The sequence below is a fragment of the Hipposideros armiger genome, unplaced genomic scaffold (genome assembly GCF_001890085.2).
Source record: "Hipposideros armiger isolate ML-2016 unplaced genomic scaffold, ASM189008v1 scaffold_3, whole genome shotgun sequence".
In the NCBI taxonomy this organism is placed as follows: domain Eukaryota; kingdom Metazoa; phylum Chordata; class Mammalia; order Chiroptera; family Hipposideridae; genus Hipposideros; species Hipposideros armiger.
The window spans coordinates 2,503,642-2,531,613 of record NW_017731353.1 but is presented as its reverse complement, the minus strand read 5'-3'; the positions used below and the strand labels follow the sequence as shown (position 1 = coordinate 2,531,613).

At 53.8% G+C, this 27,972-nt stretch overlaps 2 protein-coding genes across 29 annotated transcripts in view; one reads left to right on the top strand and one right to left on the bottom strand.

Moving 5' to 3' along the window:
- Positions 1–23,231, bottom strand: part of DNM1 (dynamin 1) — a 40,757-nt gene extending 17,526 nt beyond the window's left edge. For 13 of the 17 annotated variants that reach the window (XR_002123371.1, XR_002123370.1, XR_002123374.1 and 10 more), the window contains exons 1-11: positions 22,954–23,231; positions 11,402–11,475; positions 10,942–11,091; positions 10,372–10,575; positions 9,985–10,083; positions 9,730–9,890; positions 8,580–8,722; positions 8,326–8,461; positions 8,097–8,164; positions 6,835–6,973; positions 39–125 (exon numbers count right to left, since the gene is read on the bottom strand). Coding sequence is in view for 13 of the 17 variants with exons in the window: in XM_019637352.1 (XP_019492897.1) it covers positions 39–125; positions 6,835–6,973; positions 8,097–8,164; positions 8,326–8,461; positions 8,580–8,722; positions 9,730–9,890; positions 9,985–10,083; positions 10,372–10,575; positions 10,942–11,091; positions 11,402–11,475; positions 22,954–23,114 (1,422 nt within the window). In the remaining 4 variants the exon portion in view is untranslated. Of the gene's footprint in view, positions 1–38; positions 126–5,106; positions 5,246–6,834; positions 6,974–8,096; positions 8,165–8,325; positions 8,462–8,579; positions 8,723–9,729; positions 9,891–9,984; positions 10,084–10,371; positions 10,576–10,941; positions 11,092–11,401; positions 11,476–22,953 lie in introns of all 17 variants that reach the window. The other 4 variants (XM_019637290.1, XM_019637234.1, XM_019637252.1 and 1 more) reach the window with 1 other exon arrangement.
- The window catches only part of CIZ1 (CDKN1A interacting zinc finger protein 1), a 29,498-nt gene continuing 23,486 nt past the window's right edge, over positions 21,961–27,972 (top strand). For 3 of the 12 annotated variants that reach the window (XM_019637127.1, XM_019637135.1, XM_019637121.1), the window contains exons 1-2: positions 21,976–22,400; positions 24,550–25,048. In XM_019637127.1, the coding sequence (XP_019492672.1) occupies positions 25,005–25,048 (44 nt within the window). In that variant the 5' untranslated portion in view covers positions 21,976–22,400; positions 24,550–25,004. Of the gene's footprint in view, positions 22,401–24,549; positions 25,049–27,972 lie in introns of all 12 variants that reach the window. The other 9 variants (XM_019637192.1, XM_019637203.1, XM_019637213.1 and 6 more) reach the window with 8 other exon arrangements.

The window sequence follows — 27,972 nt, the reverse complement described above, 5'->3', positions numbered from 1 at the left end:
GAAAGGCTAGGGAAGAGGGGCTGGGGGTGTGGGCTCACCTGCTCCTTGGTGCGACCCTCGCGCTCCCGGATGTGGGTGGTCACAATGCGTTCCATCTCTTCTCGCAGCCTCGGGTATTGCTGGAGCTGGGGAAGAGTGGGAGGGAGAGAGCCACGTACACGGGGGGCACGGGCAGGGAGCACCCAAACCCCACCAGGGTCCAGGGGCATGGGGTGGAGGCTCACACAGAATGCCCGAGAGCAGCGGGGGAGAGACCTGGGGTCCCAGGAAGCTGATAGCACCAAGCCATGGCCACCCCTTTCCCCCAAGTATGGGTTCCAAAAGGCAATTCAAGGGTTTTCCTGGTTCCAGGCCCTCTTCACTGTCCTACCTGGGCAACTTCGAGGAAGAGGGCAGTTCCCAGGGCAGAAATGCCATGGGGATCAGTTTGCTCCTTGGCTGCCATCTTGGTGGCAGCCATCTTGGAAACAGACATATTCCACTGAGGCCTTTGCTTGGGAGATCATAAGCTCCCAAAGCGTTCACTGACCCTCAGGGCGACCCCTTGCCTTCTCAAAGCCTTGGTGGGACAGTCAGGTGGGAAATCAAGCAGGGAATTCCTATCCAGGAAGAATCTGGGGAGGGCAGGGCCTAAGGTGCCTCCTGAATCAGGCTGGGAACAGGCAATGCTCCTTGTCAGAGCTGGGAGACAGGGGAAAACCAGCAGTCACACAAATGACATGCAGAAGCCACAGGCACGGTCATGCGAGGGTGTGGGGGGCATGCGGAGTGGGGTGCCAGCAGCATGAGCAGTACCCCGCGGGGGCTGGCTGGGCCCCTGGCCCTCTTGGTAGAATCCACCCAGTTTAGCCTCCCTTTGCATGCTCCGGCCTGGCACCCTTATCCCCAGCCATGTCTGTCTGGCCCTGAGCTGGCCAGCCAAACTGTCTTTACCCCACTCTTTTGGGGTTAGGAGCTCAGCACCATCCATTCCCCCCAGCTTTCATGAACTGAGACTGAAGGGAAAGTTACTACATCCCTTCCCCTCTGCCCTCAGCTCAGTCAGGCTCTGGACAAAGTCCAGGTTGACTCATTCTCCTTCAAGACACTGTTGGATGTCACTTCCATCCGAAAGCCTGCTCTGACCACCCTGAGAGCTGGGTAAAGAGTTTCTCTGTGCCCCCTGTTACCTTCCCTCATCAAACTGTATTGTAATTGCCCTGAAGGCAGGGGCAGGGCCAGGCGCACCACCAGTGCTCAGAGAGGGCACGATGAAGGAATGAGGGAATGGATGGATGGATGTTTGGATGTCTTTGCCCTCCTTGCCACATTGTGTGGACACGGGTTCCTCTGCCCTCTGCCTCATGAACAGGCAACTCCTTGGGGAGGGAGACTCGCTGAGCGGCTGATGGTGGAAGCCCAACCACAGGGACCTCCAGTCCTGCTGGCCAACCCTTCCCACTCGGTGGCCACGTGGGGCCCAAGTGGGGCAAAGCTAGACGCACTCTTTGTCCCTCTTCCCATGCCTAGATCAGGCCCCTCAGGTGGATCTCCCTATGTGGGAAGAGAGCTGGAGGTTAGCATGACTGGGTCACAGGTAGTGATTCTGTGGGCAAGATGGAGGCCAAGGAAATAGGGTGGGGGCATTGGGAGAGGCAGGACAGGGAAGAAAGCAGTGCCCAGGAGAGGCAGATGTGAGATGTCACATCCTCCCACCCTGACCCCCACCCCATCGCCGCACCATCCTAGGGCTATGCCAAAGGTGTGGCTGATGTGACCAAGCACAAGGGACCTGGTGGAAGGGCAGCCTGAGACCAGGGGCTGAAAAACAAATGCCAGTGGACCCTGCTGCCTCATGAGGCTCAAGGAGTGGTTCCCATTCCTTCTCGAAGTCTCCAATTTGAAGCAGAGATTCGGGAGTGAGTCACAGCCATCAGGCCTCCTCTGAGATGGTCCCAAGTGCTCTCTCCTAGGGTGGGGCTTTGCAGAGGAGGGGGACAGTGGGCAAGTAGGGGGGAGGAGGGAGCAATTTGCCAAAGAGCATGACCAGTTCTCCCACTAACCGCCTGGATGTTACATTTGTCAAGTTTTCCACGTGTCCCATATGGCAGGGCAGCCTCAGCTCCTTTGAGAAGTCCTGTTCCCTTTGAGCATCTTTTTCCATTCTGGCTACCTCTGAGCATTTCCAGGACTTTTAGCCAGTTTTTAAAATGGAACTTTTCTCTCTCAGTCCTTGGCTGAGCAGGGCAGTCTGCCTGGAGCCCACCAGTTAGCGGTCAGGGGCAAAGGCCCTGGAGCCTCATGGCTCTGGGTTCAAAGCCAGCCCCATGTCCTGCCAACTCTCCTTTGAAAAGTGACTGGTCCTCTCTGAGCCTCAGTTTCTCCATGTGTAAAATATGGTCATGATAGTAGTTTCACTCTAAGGGCTGTGGAGAGGACTGAGCAGCAATCACATGCCTGACATTAAACTCTAGGTTTCATCCAGAGATGAAAACTAATCCTGGTAGGGATAGGAATAATGAGAGCTGACTGTTTTTCAAACCTCTGGCTGGAGTGGCTTGCTAAGATTAGAAGTGGGAAACCAAACAACTCATGTCACTTTGCTGCAATATTTGTTTTATTGCGGTGGTCTGGAACCAGAACCCGCAATATCTGAGAGGTTGGCCTGAGCAGTCTTCCATTGTCTGTGTGATACCTTATATAACCAATCCTCTTTTCATGGACATCTGGGTCGTTTCCAAACTTCTACCATTAACAATAATTATTGCTTTCCTTTTGGAATGCAATTCAAGGGCCAGCCGAGTGGCTCAGTTGGTTAAGAGCTCGCTCAAGAATGCAAGCTCTAAGCAACAGGGTCACCGGTTTGATTCCTGGCCCAAGCTGAGCTGCCACTGAGCTGCCAACAGGTGGCAGGATGGCTCAGCTTAAAAAAAAAAAAGGAATGCAATTCAGCAAAGTGTTCCATGGTTTTTAAATATTTATATCTAGTAATCGGTCTTCTAGTAATCTATCCTAAGGAAATAATCCTCAAGAAAGAAAAATAAACCTCTTACATACATAAAGATGTTCATTATCAGGTTATTTATAATATTGAAAAACTGGAGACAATTTAAATGTTCCCCAGTAGAAAAATGGTTAAGTAAACCATGATAAACCTATTCAATAGAATATTACACAATCATTAAAAATGTTTATGTAGACTATGTAATAATAGTGCATATTATTAAGAGAAAAAAAGCAGGACGCTAATACATTCACAGTTTGATCACATTACAAAATAAACAAACCCATGTATAGTAAAAAGCTTTGGAGGGATATAAATTGGTGAAAACTTTTTGGAAGGCAATCTTGCAGAAGTGACCAAAATTGTGAAAGCTTTTATTCGTTGACTAGGCAATTCTATATTTAGAAATCTGCTCTAAAGAAACAACAAGATTAGTACTACGAATACATCTAAAAGGATGTTCACTGCAGCACTGTTGTAAAAGAAAAAAAGAAAAAACCAGGTTGGAACAATCTAAATGTCTGTCAATAGGATATTGACTATATAAATGACATATGCCACATTTCCACTGGGGGATACAATTCAGCAGTTCAAGGGCATGCTCTTTATGTGGCCACATACAAGGATTCCACACTGCTCAGTAAGCAGGAAGAATTCACGGGTCAGTGCGTGTAGTGTGATCCTATTTAGGTTCAAGCTGGTGTATATTTGTAATTAGTTAGGATCGGTGTGCTGTTAGCAGTCCTTCACTCTAGGGTTGGGGGATTATAGAGACTCTTGCTTTCTCTGTGCTGTTGGAATATTTTTATCACAATCATGTGTGATCAAAACAAAATCAATATTGATCATTTTGTTTTTTTAAAAAAGGAGTATACTGTGAGGGAAAGTACAAAAATCGCAATGGCAGCTCTCTGGAAAGGGAGGGCTGTTGGCTTCTTTTTTACTCTTTGGCATTTTCCAAATTTTCTTTAATTGAGAATGCATAACTTTTATAATTGAAAACCAAAATTTAAAAAACTTTTTGTTATATTTTGTCTTTCATAAAGGGATTTGTGGCAGCTCGAAACACATGCGATGTTTTTCAAAGTTCAACAAAAGTGAGATTGTGTTGCTTAGTATTCACAATGCAGTGAGACCATGACTTACGCCGCGAAAAATACTACGGCACGGGGGAGTCCAGCCCCCCAGGTTTGATTCCGCCTGGAACAAGCGCTGAGTGGATGCTAATTTGCTTTAGCCTAGCCCCGCATGACACAAAAGTGGGCAAGAGGGAGACAGGGTTGTGAAAGGGACGCACATGACTAATAGTGTATGAGCCATGAAACTGTGATACTTGTGTGAAATGAAGGCAGTGGTGCCCTCATCTACCCAGAACAGGGAGGCTTTCAAATACAGGCCAGGCTCCGTGATGCTCCGACACTCCCCTGGGAAGAACTGCTTCAGACAACCTGGCTAAAAATGGTCCAAATGCCCCAAAGCAGACAAACAGAAAAAAGGCATTTAAAAGGTCACAGACGATTCAAAAGAGGCTGACCCTGCCAAACGCGTTATGGATTACTGTAAAGTGAGTAATCCAATATGCTTTTAGGCAAATTGGTTTTGAGGGGCTGAGATAGTGTCCCACCCCAGGAGGCCCTGATCCCAGATCTCTACCCTCGACCTCCATAATCTGAATCCCACTCGGCTTCTCTTTTCTGAGGCTCAGTTTTATCACCTGTAAAATTGGGGTAATACTACCACTTCTTAGGTTGTTGAGAGGATTAAGTCAGATGACAAGGGCAAGCACCTAGCCCAGTGCTTGGCACATAGTAGGCGCTCAGTAAATAGCAGCCATCTCCTTTTCATCATCGTTGTCATTGTCATTCTAATTGGTGGAAGGGGCCACTAAGGCTGTTTGGGTTGGAGCAAAGCGTTCTGGCAGGGACAGGGGTCTGAAGGGATTGTGAGTACAAGCAGACCCAGGGTTATCAGCTGGCATGAAACCTCAGGGCAGGCATCACCTGGCCAGCAGAGGCATCCAAGTGGGTGGCCTAGAGGCTGCCAGGCCTGCTCAGTGCCCATGGGAGGCTGTGGCCATGAGGGAGGGACGGCCAGGCCCAGCCCCACCCAGGTGGCCGCCATACCTTTTCGCTACACTTTCTGATGGTGGACGTGAGCTCACTGACTACCATATCCACACACTTGATACTGGGCTCTTTGAGCTTCTGCACCTGCTTTTTCACTGTGGCTTCAAAAGCGAGGTCAGGTGTGAAGAGGCCCGTCCTGCACCCAGGGAAGAGGAGGGGACAGGGAGAGAAGCAGCCACAGGTGGGCAGGTGGGCGGGTGGGTGGGGAGAAGGTGGGGAGTGAAAGCCAAGCAGGGCCAGGGTTGGGGTGGAGGATGGCACAGCCATGGGGGAAGAGAGAGAGAGACACCGACACAGAGAAAGAGAGAGAACAGAAGACAATGTGAGCGTGGGACCCAGCCCTCCCTGCCGCCACCCAGGGCTGGCATCTCCCAGGTGCTGCCAAGCATCCCCCAGGGCTCTGTGGAGCCCCTGCTCCATACAAGGCCACTTGCTGAGTTCAGATCATCTCCCCAGGGCTTGGCCTCACTCCTTAGGTACACAGAGTTTGCCCTCTTTCCAATGTCATCTTTGTCACAGCCTTGGGTCCCCTAAGGGTTTAACCCAGGCCAGAACATCACCCACCCATTCTAGGTTTCCCAACACTTCTTGGGTTCACTTCACCCTGACTCCAAAGCCCAGCATAATTCCCTACCTTCACTAGGGTTGCCACATCCAGCTGCCCAGGCTGGGCACTGCACAACTCCAGGGGGCTCCATTTGCATAGACTACAGTGCAGATAATGCCCCCTGGATTTGCAGTGTAGCTGCCTGACCTCCACTGTCCAGCTTCCTGCTCTACTCCTGCCCTTCCGTTTCTCCTCAAGGGGTACCCTTTTCCTTTCCTCCAAAGGGGTCTGGAGGAATTCAGCTCAGAAAGACAGAAAGAGAGAGAAGAGGAAAGACAGAAAGAGTGGAGGTGGTGATAAAGAGGGGCCAGGGCGGCAGTGGGGAGAGGAAAGGAAGGGAGGCTGGGGGTAGAATCGAATGAGCACTGGACTTGGAGTCCAAAGCCTAGGCTTCCAGTAACAGTTCTGCTACCTCCTAGCTAATATGATCTTGGACAAGTTGCTTGATCTCCTGAGCCTCAGTTTTCCTGCTGTGAAATGGGTGCCATCCTGCCCTGCCCCTCCTTGGGTGGTTCTGTGAGGCTCAGATGACACAGCAGATGGAAGAGGACTCTGTTTCTGGAAGGCCAGATGTGGATGGAAGAGACGGGGAAGGGCCTGAGTGAGGCTGGGGTGAGAATGGGGAGGATGAAGGGCAGTGGGGAGTCAAGGTACCTGCTAGACCTGGGTCCCCTGCACCCCTCTGGCCATCTAGGTCCCTGGAGCAGCACCCGAAAAGGTCCGGTACCTCATCTGCCACCAGGGCCAAGGCTTCTCCAAGACCCCTCCTTGGAGTCCCCAAGGATGACCCACCTCTGAAGGCAGGGAGGGGGCTCAGGGTCCCCTTAAGCTCTGTTCTCCCTGAGCTTGGGGGACTCTTGGTGGGCTCTCAGGGTCAATAGCCACCATCAGCTCTGTCTTGCCAGTATCTAATCTCTTGGTCTCAAGCCTGGGGACCAGGAGATGGGTGAAGCCCCTTCAGAGAGTCCCCCTGTCCTGGTCGGTGGTGACTTGCCTCCCCCACCCCGCTGAGGTCTGTACATGCTACCGAGGAGGCGGTGGGGGACATGGGGAAGGAGTGCCTGGCAGCAGTGCAGGATGGGGGCAGAGGCGGGGGCTGGCCTGGGCCGCCAGGTTACCTTCTTGGTGCACTGTCTAACGGTGCTGATTAGCTCCGAGATAACCATGTCCACACACTTGAGACACGGTTCTCGGATCTTCTTCACCTGCTTTTTCACAATGGTCTCAAAGGCCATGTCTGGGGTAAAGAGCCCCGTTCTGAACGCCCAGAGCGGGAGAAGGGCAGTGTCACAGGCCAGCTCCTGTCAGGAGTGCCAGGCCAGGGCCCTGCCCCACTCCCCTGAGCTCTGCCCTCAGGGTCCTCCCACTACCCCTCTCTGGGCTTCATTGTCCTCATCTGTAAAATGGGCGGGAGGGATTCTAAGGAAGGGCATTCAATTGATGTTCTTTGGGACAAGACAAGGTCTGCTTATCACTGTGTTTAAGTCCTGCTTCCTCTTAAGTTTCTGTTCATACGAGAGCTTCTATGGTGAGAAATGGTTTGAAAACTGCCGAACTGGGTTCTCTTTAAGAGCCTTTCCAGGAATAGAGCATTTTATTTAAAGATTAGGAGAGATTTTTTTTTTTCCTGTGGCTTGGCCAATGCCGCTATCAGTCTGTAAATTCCACGCCAAACCTTGGAATTGAGCCTGCATGAAAACAGGGCACTTTGGTCTTGTTCACTACCTGGCACACAGCAGGCGCTGTAAATGTCCTTGTTGAAAGAACACATAGTGTAGATATAGGTCCCTGAAAGGGGTGTAACTTTTTAAGAAACAGTCTGTTTCCCAGTCCCCCTTCCTGCTCCACAGGCCTTGGGGTTGGCTAGAAGGAGAGCAGTGGGGTGGGATGGGGCCCACTTTGGGCTACCAGGACTATGGAGGGGCTAGAGTGTTGAGAGGCCTGGTCCCATCGTCAAAGGACACAAGCCAGTACCTAGATGCCCCATCCCAAGCCCTACCCAGTGGTTTGGGCAGCTTTGAGTAGCTACCGCAATAGAACTGGGGGGCGCTGTCTAACCCTAGGGATGGGCAGGGGGCCCAGGCCTAGAGGGTGCTACCGGCCACCTGTGTCCTGGGTTCTGCCCAGCCTCCAGGCCCTATTCCGGGGGACAGCAAAGAAGGACAGCAGGTTGTAGGGATGGGGGTGGCCCAAGCCTCCCATCTACCGCCCCCAGCCGGAGCCTGTCCAGGCTGGGAGCCAGAAAGTCAGGGTTGAGGGGACTGGGGACCAGGACTCTTGGTCCTTCCTGAGGGAAGCTAGCTTTATCACTCCCTGTGCTTGGAACTAGACTCCCTGCCTTTCAGGGTTTGCCCCCTCACCCCGCAGTCCCGATACATGCCTAATGCCATGGATATTCTTGATGGCATAGCTGATCTCCCTTCGGAGCTCCTTCTCGTCAAACTCCATCTGTGAAGGAGAGCAAGAGATGGCTGGTCAGGGCCTGTTGCATTACCTGGGAGGTCAAGCCCGTCCCACTCCCAGGGATGGGCACCAGGGCCTCTAGTGGGGTCAGAAAGGTGTACATGGGAGAGTCCTGAGCCCCACTGCCCCTGGAGAACCTGTCCTACCTTGACTAGCTCAAAGGGGAAGCGCTCATGAAAGATCCGGTTGATGCGGGCTCCCCCCGACAGTTCATAGGTGTCGATCTGGTCTCCTGAGCCCTCAATGCGCTTCTCAAAGTCCACGGCAAACTGCTGGACCATCCTGGGGGAAGAGGGGTGTGGCCTGAGCGGGCAGCAGCGGCACAGGGGAGGGGGCCCTGGGAGAGCCCTGTGCCGAGGTGCTGGGGGAAGGGGCAGCGTGGGGGTGGGGAGGGCCTCACTGCAGCAGGGCCTTGGTCTTGCGCGCCGGGTCGTCAGGGCGGAAGTTCTTGTACTCATCCACCTCCTTCTCGATGGACAGCAGCTGGCCCTGAAGCTTGTTCCGCAGCCCTGGCAGGGTGTCCCGAATGTGGTTGGTCAGTTGCTAGGGGCGGGGGTGAGACAAGGGTTAAGGCCATAGTCACAAACCCAGAATGCCAACAGGGCCAGGCAGAGACCAGGATGCCAGGGGGGCTGTGGACGTGGTGAGGTAGAGAGCTAGAGAGGGTAGCCACAGCCCTGCCCACCAGAACAAAAGCTGACTGGCACACAGCAAGTGTTCACTGAATTAATAAGTGAAGAACTCCATTTTCAGAGAAGCCAGAAATCCAGATTTTTATTTGAAATTACCCGCTTTTTGACGAATTTAATATTTTTAGGCACCATGATCTGCATCAGGGGCAGGGATGGCTGGCAGCCTGCCCCCTCCCCAAGTCCTGGGGTTCACTCTCCCTAGGTCCTCACACATAGCATCTCCCGGAACCTGCACGATGACCCTACTAAACGGTGTCTGATCACCATTCTCACCATTTTATAGATGCAGAGGTAGAGGCTCTGAGAGCTGGAGAGTCTCAGCAGGTAAGTGACAAAGCTGGGATTGGAACCCAGGTCTCTGGCCTCCAGACTCCCCAATCCTGTCCCCTGCCACACTGCATTCCCCATCACCTTCCTCCCATCAACACACACATGCCTCAGTTCTAGAAGCCCCAGTCCCGATGGACAAACATCCTAGGAAAGCCCCTGGGATTGCCATCCTGCTTTCCAGGTCAGCCTCTCCCCGTTTCAGAAGGAAACAAGGTCTTCAGCCATGTACACTCCACGGCTGGCCTCCACCCGTGAGCCTTTGCCAGTGCCACCCCTCCCACAAGGCCTTGGACTTCTCTCCATTCTGGGGGGTTCCAGGGCTCCCCTCCTAGGCCCCAGATAGGAAAACGTCAGCAAAGCTCTGCTGCTACCTCACTATGGGACAGTGGGCAAGTTCCTTTGCTTTTCTGGGCCTCAGTTTGTTCATCTGCATATGCTAACCTCTGCTGGTCATCCTCACAAAACACACTTAAATGATTCTGTTCTCATGCTGGTTTCTCCAGGCCCCATTCTGGCCTGAGCCACTACCTGGTTGAGGACCTTCTGCAGGTAGGGTGTGCCCATGCGGTCAGCCAAGTGGCGGTAGGATGGGTGGGAGAGGAAAAACTTGCGTTCAGCGGCCAAGGCAGCTGTGATGTCCTTCTTGCCATCAATGTCCTTTTGGCTCCGGTTCACCACCCCAATGTAGCCTGTGGATGGGGTCGAGGTCAGGGTCAACCAGCCTTGTAGAGAGCAGGGGTGAAGGGCAGGCAGTGGAGTGGGTCAGGGGAGGGGCCTGCCCACCTCTGCGCAGGGGGAGCAGCTTGTTCTCCAGCACGTCGCGGGCGTCTGTGCCCTCGTCCATCAGGTCCAACTTGGTGATGACCCCGATGGTGCGCTGACCTGGGGGTGGCAACGAGAGGGTTGTCTACACCTGCTGTTGCCCTCACACAGGAGGCCCCATGCACCCCAGCTCCCGTACTGCTGCCCCCATCTCCCCACTCCCTCCATCACTCACCGCCAGCTTTGCTCTACTACCGTCACTCATGCTCCACAGAGTGGTCAAAATGATTTTTAAAGGCATAAATTGGATCCCACCACTGCTCGCTTAGACCCTCCGGTGGCCCTCCCTTACACTGTGAATAGACCCCCAGGGCCTTGCGCCATCGGTGGCTTCAGGTGGGAACCTACCTTGGGGGTCCACCTCCTTGGCGATCTTGAGGGCATCGGAGTTGGCCAGGTCGGAGTTGGCCGGGGACACGGCCAAGATGAGGCAATTCTCCTTGGTGACGAACTGCATAAGCATGTCCCGGATCTGGAACTCGATGTCGGGAGGTTGGTCCCCCACTGGGACCTTGGTCATTCCGGGCAGGTCCACCAGGGTCAGGTTCAGCACTGGACAGGGCGGCGAGAAGGCGGGCTGAAGGCGAGGGGCGTGGCCATGGGCGGGCGGATTCAGGAACAAGGCCGGGCTTAAAGAGGATTCCCAAGGGAGAGTGGCCGCAGGTGGGTGGGGTTAGGGAAAGACGCTGGGCTAAAGCAGCGGTCCGTTGGAGGCGTGGCTAGGGGTGGGCGGAGGCACAGCAGGTTGAGGCTGGGGGCAGGACGCTCAGAGGAGGGGGCTGTGGGGGTGGTATCTGCCGGAGGAGGGGCGCCCATAAAAGGAGGTGCCAGCAAAGGGATGGGGACAAGAAAATAGTCCTAAGGGGCAGGGCTAAGGGAGGGAGTCCAGAACCCGGGAGCGGGGCCCGGTCTCCTCACCGTGCGGCGAGTAGACACGGAGGTTGATGGGCACCGGCGAGATGCCCTTGTTCGTGCCAGTGACCCGGTCGGTCTCAGCCTCGATCTCCAGGCGCACCTCCTCGAAGTCGGTGAACTTCTTCCCCTTGCAGTGCAGGAACTCAGCATATTCTGCTCCAAAGGCGGAGTGGTGGGGGGTGGGAGGGTTGGAAAGAAGGTGGGGGAGTGAGCATCATAGCCCGGTACCCACCTGGGTCCCATCTACCACTGGGAATAGAACTCCACCCCAAACACTGCCTTCTCTCTCCCCTCAACAACGCTATCTCTCCATTACGGATATTTATCCCCACCGTCCAGACGGGGAATCGAGGCCCAAAGTCACAAAGCAAGCTAGTTCAGTGGCTAGGCTGAACCTCTCCTTTGGGATGAGGTGGGTGGCTGGAGAGGCCAGCCTGCCTGCTGGGTGGAGGAGGGCACGTACCTGTGGTAGCATTGACTAGCTGCAGAACCAGGGGCCGCCTGGTGACAATGCCAGATCCTCGAGGCAGGAAGTCCCTGCAGTGAATTGGAGGTGAGAGGAGGGTCAAGGGCTGAGGAGGCTCCCTCTATCCTAGGTGCACCTGTCCGGCCACTAGGGGTTTCAAAGCTTCCCAAAAGTACCCCACCACACCTTAGCCCAAAGGCTTCAGGTCACTAAGGGGAGGCTGTAGCTCAGAAAGGTGGAAAAGAGCTCCCCCAAGTCCCGTGGGTCACAGAATTGACGCATCTGAGCTGTCAGGAGACAAGACCAACAAGTCCCCAGGCCTCTCTCAGGTCTGCCTTATGTTGGTTCTGAGCCAACAGGAAGTCCCTGCCCCGACTCAGACACTGCCATTCAAGGCAGGAGAAACTGAGGCACAGGGTGTCCCACATGCATAAGTGTCCAGTGGCAACAGAGTGAATTCCAAGGAAACAGAGCTGCACCCCCCCCTCTTCCGCTGTGGCAGCATCTCACTTCCCCTTGCCAGGGCCCCATCTGGCTGGGGTTGAGGATGAGGGGGATGGGGGGAAGGAGGCAAGGAAAAGAACTCATGCTTAAGTGCCTACTGTGCTCCAGGTTCTTTGTGGGCAATATCTCAGGGACTCCACACAATAGCCCCGTGAGGTAGGTGCTGTTATCACCCCTCCATTTTACAGATGAGGAAACTGAGGCTCAGAGATATCCAGGTTGCGCAGCTTAGTATCTAACTAGCAGACCCTGGACCCAGATCGGTTTGACTCTGCAGTGAAAGCTCCCTGCCTTTCAGCCCCATGCAGACCCAGCTCCCTTGAAAAACTGGACTGAGGGGTCCCAAAGTCACCTCCTGCCCCCACACCTGATGTCTATACCTCAGACATCTGCTTGTGCTTATGTCAACCTCAGCAGCCCTTTTGGCTAACTCTTATGGGTACAAATTCACTCCATCCTGTCAACTCTTCTCATCCCCCCCCCCGTGCCCCCCCCAGGCCAGCACAAGCATGAGGGTGGGGGCTTCTCTAGGGATCAGGCTGTGGGAACCCGCAGTCATGGGATCCCCAGGACCCAGGAAAGGGGAGAGCAGGCTGGGGTCTGAGGGACTGTAAAGATCCGGTCTCATTCGTGGAGAGGCATACAGAGGCCCCGGGAGAGGAAAAGACACACCCCAGTTCATACGGGGCTGGGACAGAGCAAGAATCCTGGTCTTCTGCCCCCAGCCCGGAGCCTGACCAGGACTCAGACAACTTCTTGAACCCCAAGGTTGGGGCGGAGGGTCCTGGGGACAACAGAGTGGGCTCAGGATCCTGGGTTCAAGGCCTCCTCTTGGGGTCCTGGGGAGGCCTCCTTCCTCCGGTGTCCTCACCCTGCTGCTCCCTCTGGGGAGATTAGAGGCTAACGGGAAGGAGTCAGCTACTTTAGTGGAAGAAGAAGGACAATCAGTCCTGCATTTATTCATCCTTTCTAGGTGAAGGTTAAGTACTGTTTACTTTGCAAAGCTGTGAGCTTCAGAAGGGCAGGGCTTCTATGTTTCTGCCCACCACCACTGTACCCCGTGCCCAGCACAAGGCTTAGCACACAAGAGGTCTTTAATAAATATTGACTGAATCCCCAAGTCCTCAGACAGTGCTCTGATATGCAAATTATCATTTTAAAGATGAGGCAACTGAGACTCAGAGAGGTGGGGTGACTTGTCCAAGGTTACCCGGTCGGGGCTGACTGAGCTAGGATTGAATCCTGAGTGTCTGTTGGACCCCAGAGCCTGGGAACTTCCCTGTCAAACTCTGCTGCTCCCTAAACTCGAGGAGCCAGACTTGGCTTTGTATTGAATTCATTTAAATTCTGTCTAGGACATATTTAGGAGCAGCTGCTCTGTGCCAGGCCCTGTGCTGGGCCCTGGGGATGGGAGATGATGAGTCAGACAGTTCCCACCCCAGAAGCTCACAGTGTGGTGGGAGAGACAGACAAGTAAACAGATAATGCAATGCAGTGTGGCTTGTGCTGGAACGGAGGTGCACCAGGCAGCACAGAGAAGGAGGTGATTAACGGGGGTGTGGAGTGACTTCCTTTCTCTATCTCTTCCATTCCTACTGGCTCCTTTGGGAGGGTGACCTCCTAGTATTTGGGATAGGACACCTGTTCTTACAGAGCTTACGGTGGGCCTGGGGTCCACTCCGTTCCCCACTAGCTCCTCACCCAGCAATACCATGGCAACAGTAGTTGCCATGGAAACTGCAGGAGGGGCTGGGAAGGATAGGACTCCCCACAGAGAGGCCCCCATGCAGACATGGACTTTCCCTAGAGCTCTTCCCTGAGAGGCCTTCCCCTGCACAGATGGGCCCACGCAGGCCCTGGCAGGCCTAAGGGGCAGAGGTTTGGGAGGGGCCACATAGAGGTTGCCCAGGGCTAGGCTAGAGTGGGTGGCCAGGGGTCTGGGCCAGCCTGCCCCAGGGCTACTTAAAGGACAAGCTGCGTATGGGAAGCGGAGATTAGAAGGCAGGGCCACGTGTGGGAGCAGAGCCCTCCTTAGACCAGCATCTCCTGGGCCAGGGTGGGGAGGGGGTGTTCAGGTGGGAGGGGCTGCATCTCTGCCATGGTCCAGGTTCTCAAAGTGAGGCCCTCATAAGGCAGGAGGGCATCAGGATTCCCTGGGCAGCTTGTTAAAATGCATATTCCTCAGACCTGCTGGGTTAGAATCTCAACGGGGGAAGCGCAGAGGAGGGGAGAAGGGAATCTGAATTTTAAACATGATCCCCATGTGATTTTCAAGTTTAAGGATCACTGGCTTAGTGGTTAGGAGCTAGTGCCAGGCATAGGTCCTGGATTTGAATCCCGCCTTGGCCATTTCCGGGCCTGGTGCCCTTGGGCAAGTTGCTTCATTCTGGGCCTCAGAGTTCTCAGCTGTGAACAGGGCATCGTGTACTCTACCCCATGTGGCTGTGGCAGGGTTCATGGAGACTTCCCATGGAAAGCGCTTAGCCCATGACCTGTATACAGTAGGCATTCAGCAGTTCCGGGAGGCTGCCGAGGACCGCCTCCTGTTCTCAGCCTCCTCCCTAGGAGGCTTCCCAAGTATCAGCAAGGAATCCAAGATCCTGAAGAACCTGGGCCTCCCCTCCTCCGGCCACTGACGCGTATCTTTGGATTTGGGCGCGGAATGTTGGATAGAAACGATGGACATTGAGGAGGAGCAGCTTTCAGAGGCCATCTCATTCCCCCATCATTGTCCAGAGGATGGGACAGGGGCCCAGAGAGGAGCAGGGAGCTATGAGGACATACGGTGATGGCAGCAGTGACCGAGATGGGACCCACGCCTGCACAGGCAGTGAAGAGCACCGGTGGTGCCCATGTCCAGACTGTGAGAGCCTCACTCCCTGCCAGATTCCTGTGCTGGGCACAGGCTCAACACCTAGTAGGTGCTCAGACAACACTCTGAGGAGGGAGCACAGCTCAGGTTTAGCCGCTTCTCAGCTCCAACCTTCACCTGGACACACCGTCCTCCCGCGCTCTGTTAAAGTGCCCCTGTCGCCTCCCCACTGGGGATTTGGGCCTGACCCATCCTCCAGCCAGTGATGCCCAGGCACCTCCCACCCAACTCCTAGTTAGGACAGAACAGGTGCCCAGAGAAGTGTGTCGGGCCCACCAGCCTCGGTGGCCGTGTGGGCGGGATGGATGGTAGCATGCCAGCTCTCCCCACTCATTCTGGGCAGATGGTGGTTTCCCAGGGAGGCCTTGCCTTGCCATCTGCAGAGGCACCTTCAAACCTGAAGCACAGAGAGGGTGACAGAAACATCTCTCAGGACCTCCAAACGCCACATGCTCCCTGTCTGAACTGGCACTGTCAGCCCCAGAGGGATCTGGAGAAAGTACACCGAAGGTATCCCTACTTGGGTGCCTGAGATCTGGGGCCAGAGTGCAGGGACCCTGGTTGCCAGGTCCTGTTGAATGCAAACTATGCCAGAGGGTATCATGCTTGGTCTGGCGTGTACCCAGGGGCTGTCATCCTTATAGGTGTCCTATTTCCTGGGCTCTGATGTCAGATAGGCCCAGCATTGAATATCCGAGCTGCCAGTTAGGAGCTGTGTGGTTGTGGGCACATGACCATACTTCTTTGAGCCTCAGTTTCCACATTAGTCAAATGGGTTGCTGTGAGGTTTATATATGTTAATGCCTGAATACATGGTAGCTGTTATGATTATAAGTTATGATAAGTTGTTGAGCAAGCTGAAAACACAGGCTGGGCTCCCACAGCAGTGTCACCGGATGATGCAGCAGGGAGGGAGATGGAAGGTGGGTTTCCTGGGGGCTGGAAGAGTAAGCGGGGGGCCAGGGCCCTTCCAGCCACATCTTGCCCCGGGACGTGGGAGGCAAGGGGCCCGGGTGGGCTCTGAGGTGCCCTCTGAAGCAGGGAGCTGGGGCAGAGGTGAGGGAGGAGATGGGCCAAGAAATACAGTTGGGAGGAGGTGAGGCTGCCTCCAGGCAACAAGTCCCTCTCTGTTCCCGCTGCCCCAGGGGGCCCCAGGCGCGCCCATGTCACACAGCCCAAGAATTTCCAGCAGAGGTTTGAACATTTCAGGGCCATCCTGGCCTTGGCTTCCCCTGATGTTCTGATGCTCTGAGAGCAGGGGCTGGGCTGGTCCTGTTTACCACTGTGTCCCCAGCACCCAGCATGGGGTCTGGCACATACCGGCCACCCCTGGCACCCCTGTTGGTTAAAAGAATGATTTAAAGATGAGCTCCTCCAGTTTTCTTATCATCACCCTCACTGTACAGATATGGAAACTGAGGCACAAAAAGGGAAGCGTGTTGCCCAAGGTCATAATGCAAGTTGGTGACAGGGTAGGACTGGTACCCAGGGCTCTGGACTCTCGGTCTGGCACTTTCTCTACAACAAACCATTTTTTGTATTAGAGAAAAATCTATCTTTCCTCTATCTTATCTTTCCATCCTTCCTACCGTTCTTCTTTGTCTCTTTCCTTCTTTCCTTCCTCTCTCCCTCCCTGCCTCCCTCCTCCTTCCCTACTTCCCTTCTTTCCTGGGGTTGATGACTTCATATTTTCAAAAAGGAAATAGATTTTCCTTCTGTGCTCTACTTTTAAAAGTCACATGCTCTCCCTTTTAAAAATGTTCAGAAAATACACAAAAATGTTTAAAAAATCGAAAAGCAACCATCATCGCCACATCCGGGGATCACCATTGTAAACATTTTATCATTTGGGATAATAATCACGGCGGACGCTGATGGGTGGCTGACTGCTGGCCAGGGGCGCTGCCAGGGGCTTTCAAATCTGCATCATTACACGGTTTCCTTTTGGGGCGATGGACGTGATCTAAAATTAGATTGTGATGAGGGCTGCACAACCCTGTAAATAAATATACTAAAAAACCATTGAGCTGTGTGCTAACACCGGGTGAATTTTGTGGTGTGTTAAGTTACACCCCAATAAAGCTGTTGGAGAAATCTTCATCCTTCTTGCCTGCTCCGCACGGGGCCATGCGGGGTTGCTGTGACCAGTTTCCCCATCTTACAGGGGAACAAACTGAGGCTCAGAGACAGGAAGTCAGGTGCCCCTCACGTGCCCGCACACAGAACAGGGCCCCTCTCCACACTTAGGTGGCAGCTTGACCTGCCTAACAGCTCATCATAAACACTTCCCGTCACTCAGTCGGGAGCTGTATCTGGACCCTTATCACAGCAGCTTGATGCGAAGGACTCTCAGCTCCACCATTAAATTATTTCCCTGCTCCGAACCTCAGTTTCCCCATCAGTGAAATGGGACACAATCCATGGAGCAAACCGTCCCCAGGGGCCAAGGGAAGGTGCCCGGCTGGAGCACCCCTTCTAGGCCATGCTTGAGTGCCCTGGAATTCCCTCTCAAGCCCACCACTAGAGTCTGCCCTCCTGAGAGCTGGCCTCACTGTTGGGAGGCAGTCCCGGGGCCAAGGGGGCATCCTTTCTTGGAGCTGGGATATGAGGGCTGGGGTCTCCACATGTGAAACCAGGAGGCCCCTTGTGGTACAGGATGGAGTGGGAAGAGAGGGGCCACCTGCTCCCACGCCTCCACAACCCAGCACAGATCTCTGAAATTTTAAATTCAGAGCCAGCCTGCCAGGTTGTTATGCAGGTGTGTTTGTCAAGGTGGGAGGGCAGAAGGTATTGTATTTAGCAATTCCTTAGCTTGATTTATAACTGGAATATTTAGACATATGGCACATGGGCCTCCGTTTCTGCTCTTATAACACTGTGCCCATGACTGGCTTCCTCGGTTCCCATCCCTGGTACCAGCTTGCCTGCATCCTCTCCCTTGAGGCTCTGACCCTCTGACCCCAGCCAAGACCCGAGAATTCTCCTGGCGCCAGGATCAGATGCAGAAGCTGATGCCATCTGCCAGAGTCACCTTTCATTACCAGCTCTGCTGGGTGGGGCGGGGGTTGGGGAAGAGGTCCTCTGGCCCCTGCTGGGCCACGAGTCTAGCTACAGGCATGGCTCAGCTTGTGGCAGGTGCATGCTCTGAGCAGCGTGTCTGCCCTGCAGGCAGCAACTCGGGCTCTCTGGGTGGGGGTGGCTGTCCAGGGGCCACTAGCACCTCCCCAACCTTCCTGGTCTCACTGTGGCCTCTGCTCCTTGGGCCTTTGCTCAGGTGGGACTTGCACCTAGAGCAGGTTCACTCATTTGCCTGACCAAGACCTATGTTTACTTGGGTCCAGATTTAAGTGCTCGGATGCCCTCTCTGGCCCCCGATGACTCCCGTCCCTTCAACGCCAAGCTCCTCGTGCCCTTCTTCAAACACGCAACAAAAGAGCTCTTTGTGTGATTTAGCGTCTGTCTGTCCCGCTCAGCTGTGAGCCCCCTTGAGAGCAGGGATAGGTCCGGCTTGTTCACAGCCGTATCCTCAGGGCCTGGCACGCTGCAAGTGCCAAGGAGATGTCAGCTCTCTCTGCCCGCTCCGGTCAGTGACTTCTAAACTATGATGTCTCCGTTTATCCCCTACTCCTCTTTGGCCTCAGTCTCAAAATCTGGGAAATGGGACCACTATGGTGTATCCAAAAATGTTCAGAGGAAGAGACAGAGCTGAGTAGTGGGGATGGGCTGTCCCCCATGGGAAGGGCTGAGGCCAAGCATGAGAGGGGCCCTCAGAGGCCAGAGACCAACACCAGGCCATGCCGGGGTGGGAATGTGGAGGAAGGACAAGAGGACTAGCAGGAGGCAGGGAGCCCGAGCGGGGTAGCCAGCGTCACCGCGTCACCAGGGAAACCCAAAACCTTGCCTCCCAGGCTGCCCCTGGGGCTCTGGGCAGAGGCTCACTCACCAGCCCCTTGCCTCACCCTGGATAGAGAAGATCCCTCACCTCTCGCCCCACCCTGGCCCAGGCAGGAACAGAACTGGCCTATCTTCTGTGCCAGGCCTTCCTTAGAGTGCTTTGCAGGCATAATCTCAACACTCACCACATCCCATCAGATGAGGAAATAGTAGCTGAGTGGGGTTCAGCTCCTAAGTGGCACAGCTGAGATACAAACCCATCTGATTCCAGAGCCTGAGTTCTCAGCCCCTCTGCCACATTCCGACTGGCCTTGGCCTCCCCAGGGGCCAAGCAGGCAGGGAGGGTGGGCTCTGCCGTATTGTCAACCTGCCTGGGCACCAGAGTGAACGGCTGGGGTGCTGGGGCCTGGATGCTTGTCCCAGGACACCCCACTCTTGGAGCTTGATGAGTATTATGGGGAGGGGTAAGCAGCTGGGGTCAGACAAAGCAAAGCCTGGAGCACCAGGCATCTGCTCATGAGCTTCTGGGGTGTTTAGGGTCCCACGCACACTCCTCTATCTGCACGTACCCCCAGGATGATCTCATCTACTCTACAAGGACGAATTCCAAATTTATATTCTCAGCCCGCCTTCCCCGTGCTCCAGACTTGCATTCCCACACTGCCCACCCCACATCTCAGACTCAACATGTTCAAAACCAAACTCTGGATCTTACCCCCGCCCCCAAACCTGCTCCTCCCACGCGCTGTTAGGGCAGCAACACCCAGCCAGGGTCAACGACGCTGAAGTCATCCTTGATCCCGCTTTGCTCACCCCCCACATCTCATCCACTAGCAAGTCTTGTGGGACCTTCCTCAAAATATGTCCTAAACCCCACCCTTCTCCTTGTCTCCACGGCTAAAGCCTGGTCCAGTCCCGTCACCTCTTGCCCACCCCAGCAGCCTCCTCACCTGTCTCCTGCCCCCTCTTGACCTTCTCCCTAAGTCACATACTTGCTGGAATCAGCTCAAGTCATTCCACTACTTAAAACCTTCTGATAATAATGAAAACAAACCCAACTCCTCACCCTAGTCTAAGGACCTTGTAGTTCTAGCCCCCGCCTGCCTCTCTGATGCCATGTCCCCAGTGGTCCCCAAACACCAGCCACAGTGGCTGCTTTCTGTTCTTCAGACACACCAAGGCCTTTGCATTTGCTGTTCCCTTGGCCTATAATGTCTCCTCGACTTGTCACATGGCTTCTCATCCCTTAGTTCTCATCTCAGATACCACCCTGTCCTAGAGACCTTCTCTGACCTCCCTGTGGAAAGCAGCCCTTCTCCCCTCCCTGGCATTGACCACGTTCTCCAGGCATCTGCTTCACACACATTCTCCTGGGTTCACTCTTTCAGAGTTTTCCCTCAGCAGTGCAGAGCTTTTGTATTTTCTACCATAGAATCCCCAGCGCTGAGACACTGTGGACACTTCGTGAACGTTTGCTGAAATGACTGAATGAATCAGCCTCAGTGTTCCCTCTGTAAAAGGGGGATGAAGAAATAGCATAAACCAGACAAGTCCTAGCAGGGTCCTGGGCAGCTGCTGGGCACCTCCATGGCAGAGCTGACAACAGGGTCCTCCTGGGTGCGCAGGAGCCCAGGCCGTCCTACAGCTGCCTCTGCTTCCTCTGATGCATTTTTCCACTTCCTCTCCATGGAGGACTGACTCCTGGGAAGCCCCAGAAGGCTGAGTGGCTGTTACCATGCTCACCGGCCTGGGGACTGGGGACTCAGCCCTAGGTGGAGAGGTCAGGAGCCCATGAGGGAGCAGGCAGGGCTGGCTGGGGGCCCCACGGAACCTCGGTTTTCTGCCTGCTCTACCCTGGGCCTGCATCTGGACACCCGGTGCATCCTCTCATCCTCTCGCAGGGCCACAGGCAAAGAGCACTGGGATTCGGAGGGCAGCGCGAGGCACTGGGCCTCCTGGGCCAGAGTCCACATCCTGCACCATCGCTCGACAAGCAAACAGTTGCCGAAGTCAGCTGTGGCCGGGCTGGCCTGCTGTGCTGCCTACATACTGGCACCTCTCTCTCTTGGACGGTGAACTCCAAAAGGGCAGGCAGGGGTCAGGTCTGTCCTGGCACACGCAGGCCCCCAAATCTAACCGACTATCAACACCCCCCTTGTGTTTATAAAAGGGCTTTTATACCCATGGGTTCATTGGAGCCCCACAGCCACCGTTTCAGGAAGGTAGGGCAGCAGCTATCATTTTTCCCATCCTACAGATGGGGAAAATGGAGGCCATACTCTTCCACGTCCCTGTGCTCAGTGCAGGGCTTGGCTCTCAGAGGCTGTGCAAGGTCGAGACTAGGAACCTGAGCTTTGGAGTCTAATAGGCACTGTCTATGTGACCTTGGGTAAGGCATCTAACCTCAAGGTCTAGTTTCCTCATCTGCAGGATGGGCACCATGGTACCTGCCTCGTGGGGCTGTTGTGAGCCATCCTGTGAAGCATGGTGTGGGCATATGGAAAGGGCTCAGTAGATGGGAGCTGAAGTCACCTTCCCCTCCAGCTCCGGCCCAGAGCACACAGCCTGGCACAGAGCAGGCATTCAGCAAATATTCAACGGATGAAAGGTAGGAATATGACTTGTATACTGTAAAGTGTACATGAGTGCCATTTAAAGCGCTAAGGCCTCAGGGCTTGGCTTTATTGTCCCCAGGGTCCCTCCATCCCCACCCCCTCATTCTGACTGCTGGCCCATCTGTGTGTCTCTTGCCTGTGTCTCTGCAGCTCTGGGGTCACGTGAGCGGGAGGGTTCTTTGGGAGCCTTCCCCTGCCCCCCAGAGACAGACGGTCTCCCCCTCTGCTGACCAGATGGGCCCAGCCACCCCCACGGTGGCTTTCCAACATCCCACAGATATATCACTTCAGTCAGGACCCTCTCCTCTCCCCCCTACAGTTAGCACTGGGCTTCCCAGGTCATTGCGGGGTGGGGGGCAGAAACAACCATCCAGTCCAACTGTCCATATTAGAGATGGGAAACTGAAGATCAGAGAAGGCAAGTGACTGGCCTGAGGTTTCACAGCAAAACTTGATTTGGACCCAGGATGTCTCTCCCCAGAACTGCTGTCCCTCAGAGGGAGGGGCCTCTGCCTCCCTCTCCCACATTGCCTGTCACTTCCTTAGTCATGAAGGTCATTGGAAGAAAGCTAGGTTTTCTGAAGGTGAGGGAGAGAGATGACAGAGTGGGGAGGTCAGTGTCAATTCTCCTGCCTCCAACCTCAGTCTGCCCAGCCCCCACCCAGCCTCCAGCACCAGGAGAGCGCCATCCTCTCTCCTCCTTCTCAGCACCCCAAAAAGCCATCTCTGCCCCTATAAGCCAGGACCTTTTGTCTTTGTGGTTGCCCCCCTCTCCCCGCCACCTGGCCCTTCCAGCGCCTTGTGGGATCAAAGGCGGGAGGAGGATTAGGTTCTGCAAATGGCTCCCCCCCTCCCCGCCATCCTGCCTCCCTGTCTTAGTCATCTCTGCCCTCCGCCGCCTTCTCCCTCCATTACAATCCCTTTGCCAGGCCAAGGGGAGAACGACATTGACAGACGCCCTCCACCCAGGGGTGGCGGCAGAGCAAGGGGCCGGCTGCTCAGAAAAGGATCAGAAGCTGTTTCTCCCCCACCCCCCTTCCCTTCCTCATCCTGCAGCCCGCGCCTCCCCCCACGGCCGCGCTGCGCACGGATGGCGGCTGGAACCGCAGAGGTGTGTGTGTGAGAGCGGGTACCCTGGTCCTCGATACCCACAGGGCTATGTCCTCTCCCAGGGGCTGTGGGGGGTGTCCCCTGCCACTGTCCAGGAATTCCCATGGGGGGAGGGAGCTGTCCTCCGTAGAGCCGAGGGGTAGGGGGCACTACCCCAAGGGTGATGCTTCTCCAAGGGACTCCCGGAGGGAGTCGAAGGGAAGCGCTGAGTAATTCAGGCCCCTCGGTGCCCATGTGAGGTGTGGGGGAACAACCCTGTGCAAGGGTCTCCTGGCAGAGCGCTGTCTTCCCAAACGGATGGGGCGGAGGAGGGGGCGTGATACAGTAGCCGGTGGCCTGACGCCGTTTGTGGACAAGCTGGGGGGGGGGGCGCTGCTGCCTCTGAGGGGCTCTTGTGGAGGGGGAGGGCCGCCTCCCTCTGGCTGGAGGTGGGGGGCGGATGGTCGCGGGTGCAGCGCCAGGGGCTGTGAGGTCGCGGCGCCGTCGGGGCCGGGGGCGGAGGCTCAGGGGACCTAGGTGTAGGGAGTACGCGCTCCGGGAAGCGCCGCTCCTACCTGCCTACGAAATTCTCCAGCACCGAGCTCTTGCCCGCGCTCTGGCCGCCAACCACGGCGATCTGCGGCAGGTCGAGGTCCGCGTTCTGGCCGATGGCGGAGAAGGCGTCCTGCAGCCGGTTGACCAGCGGGATGAGATCTTCCATACCGCGGTTGCCCATGGCTGCGGCGGGCCCCGAGGGCTGCAATCCCGCCGCCGCTTCGGCTCCGGGCTCCGGCTCCGCCGCTGCAGCCGCGCGCTCCGACTGCCTGCGCCTCGGGCCCCCCGCCCCTCCAGGATTGGAGCGGAGCGCTGCCGCTGGCTGCCGCCAGAGGGCGCCCGCGGCGCTGCAGTCTGGCTGGCGTGCGCAGGCGCAGTCAGCAGCACTATGGGGATTGTAGTTTTCTCCTTCTGCGGGTTTTGGGGCGCTTGAGCCAGCGGTGTCTGGGGGATGTGGATAATGCACCGAAGATATCATTCCTAGAATGGGTGAGGGTCTCACACCCTAGTACCGGGCCTCTTGGATAGTGGTCATGGCTGCCTCACTTCATCTTACAAATAGGGAAACTGAGGCTGGAGAGACTATGGCATCCTCCAAGGTCACAGTCTCCTGACCCGGAGTTGCATTTGGCCTCACTGTCTTTTACTCTAGGTTCTCACACTAATTCATCTCCAGCATGTCCCTTTGGGCCTCACTTTCCCTGTTTCTAGAAGGAGAAATACAGAACATTAATTCAACAGACATTTACTGAGCACCTACTATGTGGTGGGCCTGTCCTAGGCACTGGAGATACAGCAGTGAACAAGACAGACAAGGTCTCGCATAGATCTACATCCAGGTGGCAGAGACAGACAGTAAATGATTGACTAAATAGATCAATGAAATAGCAAAAGTGGAAAAAGTTTATACTAAGAGCAATGGAGGAAATAAACAGGGGTTGTGAAAAGAGGTAACTGTATGGGTGTGAACAAGTCCACTTCAGCCTGGGAGGAGTCAGGGGGATTCTCTGAGGAGGTGACATTTGAGAAGAGACCTAAATGATGATAAGAAGCCAGCCACAGGCAGATCAGGCCCTATCCCAGGAGCCTGGCCTGGGCCTTAAACAAGCTGTATCATCCAGGTCCCACCATGCCTCTAAGCCTCAGTTACCTAGTCTGGGTAATGGGGATAACGATAGATCAGAAATGCCTGTAAAGGGCACTGCCCTGGCCTGGCGCTCAGGAGACTCGTATTAAACCGCTGCTTTGAGGATGCCGGTGATGACAGCCCTTGAGACAGCTGGAGCATGAGCTACGCACAACACACATCTTGAGCAGCTGCTTCAAGCCAGTCTTGTACAATATTATGCTCTGAGAACCTGCGAGGAAGCCTGAAGTAGAGTCATTAATTTGGGGGAAGGGGTGCAGTTTGCAGATGTCTACCTAGGGAGGTACCATCGTGGCTGGGTTGTTTTTTCTAGTTACGATAGTGAAACTTATTGTAAAAATCAGACTTTACTCAGTATTTGAAAGCTTCTGGTCATCCTCCCACCCAGAGATAATCAGTACTTACAGTTGAGTGTTTATTCTCTGGCTTTTTGCCTATACATTCATTTTGTTTTATTTTGTTTTTACAGAAGTGGGATCTTACTATATATCCTGTACTGCTGTATCACTGAAGCCAGACCAGCAGGCTGGTCATCACCTACTCAGAAATGCAGAATCTTAAGCTCCACTCGTGACCTGCTGGATCATAACCTGAATTTAGTAAGAACCAAGTGCCCCAGAAGATTCCTGGACACATCAAAGTTGGAGAAGCTCTGGTCTACCTTATTATATACAACTTGCTTTTTTAGTAACAGTATGTCTTTGACATATTTCAGTGTAAGAACCGACAGATCGGTCATGTTTCTTGTTCACGGCTGCATGTTTTCCGGCTTGGCAGTGCCCTGTTTTTGTTTCCTGGTCTGCTCGAAATGGATGTGCTGGGCTTGAAGAATGGATGAATAAAATGCCACTGTGGGGTGTAGAGAAGGGTTGATGTTCTGGACAAAAGGACCAGTATAAACAAAGCTATGGAATCAGAAAGGAAATGGACCTGAAATCTACCCTGGCCTCAGTTTCCCACAGATTTTGGTGAGTACTGAAGGAGTGCTACTGTAGACAGATCTCCACAGGCACTGAGAAGCTGGGGTCCCTGAGGGCCAATAAATTAAATGAATCTTAGAAACGGCTCTGACCCTCTCCTTTGAGCACCCAAGAGGGAGAATTCTCTCTGGACCTCCTGCAGCTTTAACCACCAATTGTGCTGGGCAATAGGATTCACTGGGCATTTCCTCTCTGCCAGGTTACTGTGCTGAGAGATTTAACCCTCAGGAGGGAGAACTATTTATTAGTTCCTTTTGACAAATGAGCAAATAGAGGCACAAAGGGGTTCATGAGTCTAAGATCACAAAGCCGGGAAGTGATGGAGTGAAGATGTGAGTGGAGCTTCCATGCTTTTATCCTACACTACACCAGCTCTTGTAACCTATATATATTTTAGTGCACATAAAACAGTAGCCCTTTCTGATAGGGTTTCTGTTGTGCATACAGTAGGTGCTGGTTGTATTGAATTGAACAGTGGCCTTATTATACAGCTCCTGGGTCAAGCCATTATACTTAGTCACTACGTATGATCAGGGTCTGGGCCCTTTGGGTTCATTTGTTCATTTATTCTTCAACAGGTTATTGATCAATGGCTCCTTCATGCCAGACCTCAAGCAAGACATAGAGGGATGAAGAGGTTAATAAGATGTGGGACATGTCCTTCTAGAATGTGGATTCACTGGGGAGAGAAAGACAAGCTAAGCAGACCAGGTGGACAGAGCAATGGCATCTGGCCCTGTCTGGGACACGGTCACTGCTGAGGAAGCAGCTGAGCCAGGCTAGGGCACACCCCCTCCTCTGCATGGCTAGGGGCTGGGCACCAAGATTTCCCAGGGGCTTTTGGGCACTGATGGACCAGGCATCTGTGCTTGCAGTGTCTCATCTTATAGTGAGGAGCTCCCCATGAGCCTGGAGCAAGGCAGGTGCCCTTGTGTGCTGATGGTTAGGTACATATGAGTCAAGGGCACAGCTGGAAAGCTGGACTGGCTTGTGTTCAAATACCACCTCTGCCACTTTCTAACCTGATGACCTTGGGCAAGTCACTTCACCTCCCTGACCCTCAGTTTCTTCATCGGTAAAAAGGGGGATAATATTACCTAACTTTTACATACAATGGAATATTACTTGACCATAAAAAAGAATGAACTCTTACCATTTGTGACAACAGGAATGGATTTAGAGGGTATTATGCTAAGTGAAATAAGTCAGACTGAGAAAGACAAATACCATATGATTTCACTTACAAGTAGAATCTAAAGAAAATAAACCAAGAAACAAAACAGAAGAAAATAATAATACTACCTAACTCATAGAGCTGTGCAAGGAGGATTCGGTGATGTAATAATTCAGGTAAAACATGAAAACAGTGCCTGGCACAGTAAATAATTAGAACTACGATGTAATTATAATCATCATCGCCATTGTACTGTCTGAAGAAACTTCAGTCTCGTGAAGGTAGCAGAGAGTGTCACCTCTTGATGGGAAAGCTAAAGGATCGTAAATACACCGGGGTTTGTAGGAGAAACAGCTGGATTAGGAGGCCTGGACTGGGGGCCATCTCAGTCCCTAGATGGTTCAGCTTGTGGGAATTCCAGGTCCCAGTGAGCCCCATTTTGCCCAGTTCCCCATGTAGACATAGGGCATTGAGGGCATATCCAGCAAATCAGGGAAGGCCTCCTGTTGTTTGAATTGAGCTGGGAAGACTGGACAGGAATTGACCTGGTGAGGAGTGAGAGGCGAGGGGGAGCAGTGTAAGGAAAGTTTGGTTCCTTTGGGGACAAAAGGAGCCACTGTAGCTGGACCTGCTGGGGGTGCGGGGTGGGAGGAGAGAGAGCCTGTTACCCACATGTCAGTCTTGTCCAGCAGAGACAGCAACACTAAGGTCCTAAGTTGGGAGGGGCCCCAGGTCACTCTGGAAAGTAGGGACAGCAACAAGGCTGTGCCCATCCTGCCGCTTCCCACCTCTGTTCTCTGTCTCCCTCACCCCCTTAATGTATATATAGGAAAAGGCACAGATGGGCGACAGCTACTGGGGAGGCCACGTGATAAGCATATGGTCTTATATTTTCCCCCGCCTCTTGTCTGACCTGGAGCTGTCGCTGAGCACTGCCTGTTCCCAGGGTTTCTGAGCTGGGTGTCTGGTTGTGGGCTCATTCTATTGCCTATGTTGGTGTGCTGTGCTGGTGCCTCAATGGGGCTGTGTAGTGAGGGGCATAGATGTCAAGGAAGGGGGAGCTGCTACGATAAACACCAACCTGAAGATGGAGGGAAGGTACTGCGTCTCAGACTCATTCATTCACTCATTCATTCACTCACTCATTTAATCAACCTTCCCCACATAACCATGATGTGCGAGGCTCTGAGCTGGGTCCCAAGGACATGGGGACAACTCAGCAGCTGCTTTCTGCCATCAGAGGGCATATGACATTACTGAGGGCAGATGTAATGCCAGGTAAGGAGGTGGCAGGTTACAAGACAAAGCTGGATAGAAAGTATACTGGGGAAATAGTAACTGTAGCCACCATGAAAACTGCGCAGGTATGAGATGAAGAAACCTGCAAAACCATAATATAACACAAAGCTTGAATAAATGTAGATATTCATCTCATGCTTAACCTGAAAAACTCAGGGTAAAGATGTCAGCTCTTCTCCAACTTAAACACATATCATGCAACATCAATCGAAATTCTGATGGGATTTTTTGGGGGGAGGGTGAGGAGAAGGCTTGACAAAATCATTCTATAATTTACCTGAAAAACATTTACAAGATTGGGAATTGGTAAGAAATATTTTTTATAAAGCATAACAATGTCAGGGGCTTGTGTTATTAGGCACTAAAATATATTCCAAAATTATAATAGTCACACTATGTGATGGCATCATGGAAAGAGACAGGTAGATTCCTGGAGCAG